Raw genomic sequence first — 6,664 nt, 5'->3', positions numbered from 1 at the left:
CCTGAATTCCCTGTCTTCAGTGCTCAGAATTAGAAATGGTCAGGGTTCTCTCAGCTCCTCCATCTCACTCACTTCCCACCCCTCTACATCAAGTGAAGGAGCTTCGGTGCAGAATCCTACTCTTGGCTGGTTCTCGTGGTCACCACGTCACTGCCTTACCCTGGCCCTTCTCCTCCGCATCATCATTGGCTCAGCGTCCGCTTTCATTGTCTGCAACCCCAGCTCCACACTGCCACCAGCACTGCTTTCCTATAAAGCAAATTAGATCCTGCCAAGTTCCAGCTCAGACATCCTCCAATGACTTCCCACTGAGTATAAAATAATTTCCAGTTTTCTTCCTCTGTGTATCAGGTTCTTTGCAGTCTAACTTTTCTCTCCATCACCAGTCCCACAGAATCTCTCTCTAGAGCCGAAATGCACCTTCCTGCCCCTGCACACACTTCCCTCTCTGAGCCTGGGGTGAGACCATCCCCTGCTTCTCAACCTAGGAAACTCCTACTCATCCCACAAAACCCAGCTCAAATAATACCTGCTCCATAGATGCATTCCTTCATTCCTCCAGAAGGTCTAATCATGCCCTTCTCTGTGAGCCTGCAGCCCCACATTCCACTTTTATCTCAGGGGCAAGGACTGTGTTTTATCTTTTATTCCCAACATCCAAGCACAGGTTCTACTACGTACAAAGTGCTCAATGAATGTTTGTGCCAGTCCTTTTCATCTGTGTGTTTTGCTAGAGGCCTTTGTTGTCCAGATAGTCTCTCTTCAGTTAGGTAACAGGAAGCAGAGAAATCCAGCAGAGAGTGAGCCCTGGGGTGCTCTCCTTTATCTTTGGTCATAATTGTCCAACTTCAAAATAAATTCTGGAACACTCCTAGTCACCAGGCCGATCATACTATCAAAGGGTGTTTGATGTTGTCGGTGTGTATGTGGGGGAAAAAAAAAAAATCGCAGAAGAAGTGGCTCCCGCTGCTCCATAAGATAGTAAGACAGGCAGACCTACAGACAGGAATCTACAGCCAAGTAACGGGGTCTCAGACCACCTGCGTCAGTCACTGGGTCACCAGGCAATGCTCGAGGCTGAGAGTGGACCCTTGATATAAAATGTCAGATTCCGATGGACTGGTGTCAGCTTGCTCTGGAGGAAGACCCAGCAATGCTAAGATTGCCATTGATGGCATAGAAAACATGCATTTTTAGATTTTAAATAGCATCTGTCCATGGGGGGGGAGGTGAGAGAGTATAGCTCAAAGTGGTAGAGTGCATGCTTAGCATGCATGAGGTCCTGGGTTCAATCCCCAGTACCTCTTCCAAAAAGTAAATAAATAAATAAACCTAATTACCTCCCTCCCCACCACAAAGAAATTCAAACTCAGAAAATTGAAATGCGTGAAATTCCACGTGAAATTAGCTAGAGGCTCAGAGACCTGTTCTGCTGAAGTCGATTTAACATCACGCGACACAAATTAAATCCCCTGCAGATCGAATGCAACTTACATCATAAAATGCATCTGAACCCCCTACTGAATTGTGTGAATTTGTATAAAATGAGCTTTCGGTGGTTGTCCCCTCCATCAAAAAAAAGGAGGAATTTTAATAAATCTCCTTATTTTCTTAATTAACTAATCCTAACTTCCAGCAGCTCAATTTTTATTTGAAGGAGAATTATTTTCCAATTGACGTTTAGTTCAGAACAGGTGTGGGTAGGTTCACAGCTCTGAAGCTACGGGGATTTTTCCATCTGGATGCCAGGGCTAATCCGAGGGCATTTTCTCTCTTTCCCATCTGCCTTCGCTATCTGAGCACGATTTAAAGATTCGCAGTATATTTTGTAATTCATTTGCTTTTGGCATCCTGTATCATAGCATACTGGCTAATATGATTCATTCTTTCTTGGAGCACAATTAGCTGTGAAAACAGATCTTAGAACAGACTCCCTCCACCCCTAAAGGATTACTGAAGGTAGGAAATGCAGGTGATTATCAGAGTCTGCCTTTGATACCGACATCCTGCTCTTTTGCTGGCCCTTTGAACTAACTTTGATACGCAATAATTAAGAGGGATTCAACCCCCGAAGGAGAAGCACAGTGCGCTCCCTCCATGGAGTCCTTGTTTTGAACTATTGATCAAACAGATTTGAAGGGATTTGTTGAAGCCTGTGTGGGGTAAGAAGGACGGAAATGGAGGCGGGGGGAGGGAGACGGGAGGAGGGCACACATCTATAAAGGGTTTCAGAGGGAGCCTGCTGGTCGGACTTCGCGCGTCCTATTCACACACCTGCCTGAGACAAGGACTGGCTTCTCTTTGAGCAAAAACGATCACAGGCCACTTGCTGAGTTTTCCATTTTGGCAAAAAAACTCCCTTGTGGGTTGAGCGCAGCCCAGCTTCACGGAGGACTCTGGGAGCACTCGAAGGTCGAGGATGGTGGCAGTGGTCCTGCTGGGGCTCGGCTGGCTGTGCGCTCCCCTGGGGGCTCTGGTTCTGGATTTCAACAACATCAAGAGCTCTGCGGACGCGCAGGGGGCTCGGAAGGTAACGCACAGCGAGGGAGGAGGGCTGAGCGCTCGCGGTGGGGCACTGGATTTCAGGTGTAAACCATCACTCAGATCCGTGGTGGAAAGGTCTCATCCAGACGGTGCGTTGGATTTAGGAATTGGGAAAACACCCTGGTAGAATCCAGCCGCCTTAAATTTTACTCACCAAGTAAGCAGAGCGACTTGTCAGGACACTGAGCTATAAATTGACCCATCAGTCAGCAAGTAAACTAACCTTAGAAAGCTGTACCATGGGCCAGGCCTCTTATGCACAAGATCTCATTTCCTCTTCCCCAGGCTTGAGATAGTTATCACACCTCCTAATTACAGGTGACGGAAATGGGACCCAGAGACGCTGAGGAATTTAACCAAGGCCACACAGCCAGGGAATGTGGGAGTTAGGAGTTAAATGCTGCGTGCCAAGGTGCACAGGCTTGTCGCTGTCTCATTACATTTTATGGATCCTTTCATACACATTTACACAAAGAAGCATCAACTGTAGATAAGAAAAATCAGTCCTTGGTATCTGTTTCCCTGCAAATGAGACATCACGAAAAATCAAAGGACATTTGACTGGGTTGAGACTCACCGAGGAGCTACCTGGCACATGGTGATTGATATGATTCACTAGAGTAAAAGGTCAAACAGAAAAGCCACAAACACCAACATTACATTTAATTAAACTGCAGCATGGCTTCTAGAGGTATATCAAAAATCTCACCACCTTCTGTAAGACACACATGGGAAAACATTTTCTTCCATTTTCACAAAGAGCACAAGAAAATTAAATTCTGATTTTTGAAAGTGGGACGATTTTCCAAACACGAATAACCTTTGCAGCACATAGGTCTCTGGGTTGGTGATCCGAGATCTCCCCTTTGTGGGAGAAAATTGATTACAGTGAAAAATTGAGATGCTGCCTGAGGTTTGCCTTTAAAAGTGCCACGCTGATTTGGCTTCCCCCATCTCCCGCCTGGAATATAAAAAGTCATCTTCATCGCACTGGATTCTCTAGCCCTATGACAAGAGTTTCTCCTCACAGGGTTCACAGTGCTTGTCTGACAAGGACTGCAGTACCAGGAAGTTCTGTCTCAGACCCCAAGATGAGAAGCCATTCTGTGCTACCTGTCGTGGACTGCGGAGGCGGTGCCAGCGGGATGCCATGTGTTGCCCGGGGTCGCTCTGCGTGAACGGTGAGTCAGTACAGAGCCGCGCAGGACGGCTGTGCTTCAGCGAACTGGGGACAACATCCCAATCTCATAGACTAGTATATTCCATGACAGGCACTCTCTAAAGGTTTCCTGGACTCATTCCCTTTTTTAAAGGAAATTTTTATTGAAGTGTAATTGATTTACCATGTTAGTTTCAGGTTCCTGGATTCATTCTTGAAGTGAACTTACGCAGCTGCCTTTTCTCGACGCAGCACAAAGTAGCTTCTGTCCTGGCAACAGCTCTTGCCAATAACTTGGAGATGATTTTAAAGGAAGGATTCAAGTTGGAATCTTTCAAATTCTTCCCTTTTTCACTTGGATTCCATTAATTACTTCACCGCCTTCTTTGCCACATGTGAGATGTAAATATTTAGTGCCTATGCCCAGAAATCTAGTAAGTTATATATAAACTGAAGGCAGAGGTACCGCCAAACTGTGTGCCAGTATGATAATGAGCCTGTCTGTGGTTCTGATCCTCTAACTACACCTGGTTGCCTCTCAGATGTTTGTACTGCAATGGAAGATGCCACCCTGATACTGGAAAGGCAGACTGATGACCAAGATGACTTGGATACAAAAGGAACAACTGGGCATCCCACGCGGGAAAACAAACCCAAGAGGAAGCTAAATATTAAAAATTCACAAGACAGTAAGGGTAAGAGCAGCAGTCTAAGCATGTATGTGTGTGTGTATATATATATATACACACACACGTATATTATATATTTTTTTTAAGAAAAACATTTTCTCCTCCAAGGCTGTTAAGGATAGGCTGAAACTGACTTTGTTTCTCTCCACCCCAGAAACACATAGAGAGCATGTCCTGTTTCTAATCTCTTTCCACAAACAGCTACGGGGATCACGTGGGCAGCAGTATAAGGTAGTTGGCAGACCAAGAGGACCCGGGAAGAGCCATGATAATGGACTGATTAGCAGGAAAGCCTTTAATTGTTTAATTAAGTTTTATAGACACATCTTCTCACAGCCTATAATTTAACAAATGGAAATTTCCCTTTCTAGATCTTCAGAATCCAAAAGAAAAGAGAGATGAACATAGATGCAATAACTTTTCATCCTCGGACAAATACAACCTTCTCCAAGTTGTTCTTTTTTTTTTTTTTTTACAAAATTGTAGTCTCAAATTCCAGTCTTTGATATAAAATTGCTAGAAAGTTGGAAGGTGGTGAACTGGCCATTCTTGTTTGTGTCTTCAGGTTAACTGGCCCCTGTGCAAGCAATGGTCTCTCACTGTGTCAGTACAAATCCCATTGAATAAAACACTGACGGGTGATATTTATTTCATTTCTCAAGGCTAGACAGCCCATCTTTCTTTGATCAGTGTTTTAACTTTATAAAACAATAAACTGTTAGGCAGGGCTGAAATGTGCATTTCCTGGTGGTTCTTAGCTCAGGAGGCTGGTACGCTGCTCTGCCTTTGCTCTGTGGCTTGTCCCACACCCTGTGCCTCGTCCCAGTCGCACCCCCAGGTGCCACGATGCTCCCCGCTCATCACTAAAGCCCGTGTCGATCCTGTTCCAGGACAGGAGGGAGGAAGCTGCCTCAGAACATCCGACTGCGGACCTGGGCTTTGCTGTGCTCGTCATTTTTGGACTAAAATCTGCAAGCCAGTCCTGCTGGAGGGACAGGTCTGCTCCAGGAGAGGGCACAAAGAGCCTGCCCAAGCTCCAGAAATCTTCCAGCGTTGTGACTGTGGTCCTGGACTGTCCTGTCGAAGTCCAGGGGCTGGCACCCGCCAGAGCGCACGGTTAAGAGTGTGCCAGAAAATCTAAAGAGCGGCTCGTCTTCAGCCAGGAGTCCCAGACGTTAACTTAAAACTTTTCCACACGAATATCTCTCAAAACCAAATCTTGGAGCAACTAAAACAGACTGAGCTGGAGAACTGAGGACGCTGCCTTGTCATGAATGGAAACTAGCTTTGGCTCATCGTCTATTTGAGCAGAAAAGTGCTGTGATTCTGTAATGAATTTAATTGTGATCCAGCAATTCAGTTCAAATAAATCTTTAAGTAATTTCTGGTGACATTCTGGTGCCTGACAGTACTTGGGCGGGGGGTGATAGTATCTTGTTGTTAACCTCACCAGTGAAAATTATCCCAGCAAATACTTTATTTTTCCTTAAAACCCCTATTGTTTATATTCTTTGATTTCCTGGAAGGGAAATGCCATTTCACTCCAAAATAATTTGGTTAACAAAGAAAAAAGATTCAGAGGGTAATATCTTATATAGTTTGTATAGTTCTTTGCAAGTATTAAAGCATTTTCACATATTTTGTTCTTAGTAGCTTTACTTACCATTTGACAATTTTTTATATTTTGTATTTATCTAACTTCTGTATTTGAAAGCTAGGGCTTTCAAGGAATGCTTTTACTTACACATTTTGACCATCTGAACTTAAAAGTTATGTCGGAGGAAAACCAGGGCAAAGAAGTGAAATTTTGGTTTGTTCGAAGTTTAAGAGGCCATGTTTTGTACGTATGGGTGCATGCTGGAGGCGGTTTTAATTAGGGAAGCTCTTATGGATGGACTATAATCCACTGCTACAGATCTCATTTGAGAGATAAACCACACACCTGTTCTTCTATTTAGGTCATAAGTACATATTACAAAAATGAATATGGGGCCAAGCAAAGAAAAAAAGGTAAATTTATGAAGTTCTCTAGTTTCTAAAAGATATTGAACCCTCTCCCAGAGGCCAGCCTCTGGGTCCACCTTAATTGAGTAATTTACACTCAGTGATACAGGAGGAAATGTAGTGAGGTGATGTGGTTTATAGCCTAAGGGCAGAAAAATGAGAAAATAAAACTTCCCATTTAAGATCTGCTACCATTTCATCTCTTAATTCTCTCTTACTGACCCTTAGCAAACTGTGATCACAAACAGTACATAAATTTAAACATATT

General features: G+C 44.2%; 1 protein-coding gene across 1 annotated transcript; it reads left to right on the top strand.

The window, feature by feature from the left end:
- The first annotated feature begins 2,180 nt into the window (after positions 1-2,180).
- Positions 2,181-6,582, top strand: DKK4 (dickkopf WNT signaling pathway inhibitor 4). Its single transcript, XM_010957855.3, has 4 exons — positions 2,181-2,530; positions 3,575-3,725; positions 4,246-4,398; positions 5,283-6,582. The coding sequence occupies exons 1-4, from the start codon at positions 2,420-2,422 to the stop codon at positions 5,531-5,533; spliced, it is 666 nt and encodes a 221-aa protein (XP_010956157.1). The 5' UTR covers positions 2,181-2,419; the 3' UTR covers positions 5,534-6,582.
- Positions 6,583-6,664: the final 82 nt, after the last annotated feature.

The sequence above is a fragment of the Camelus bactrianus genome, chromosome 26, assembly GCF_048773025.1.
Source record: "Camelus bactrianus isolate YW-2024 breed Bactrian camel chromosome 26, ASM4877302v1, whole genome shotgun sequence".
In the NCBI taxonomy this organism is placed as follows: Eukaryota; Metazoa; Chordata; class Mammalia; order Artiodactyla; family Camelidae; genus Camelus; species Camelus bactrianus.
This window is presented reverse-complemented; position numbering and strand designations above follow the sequence as displayed.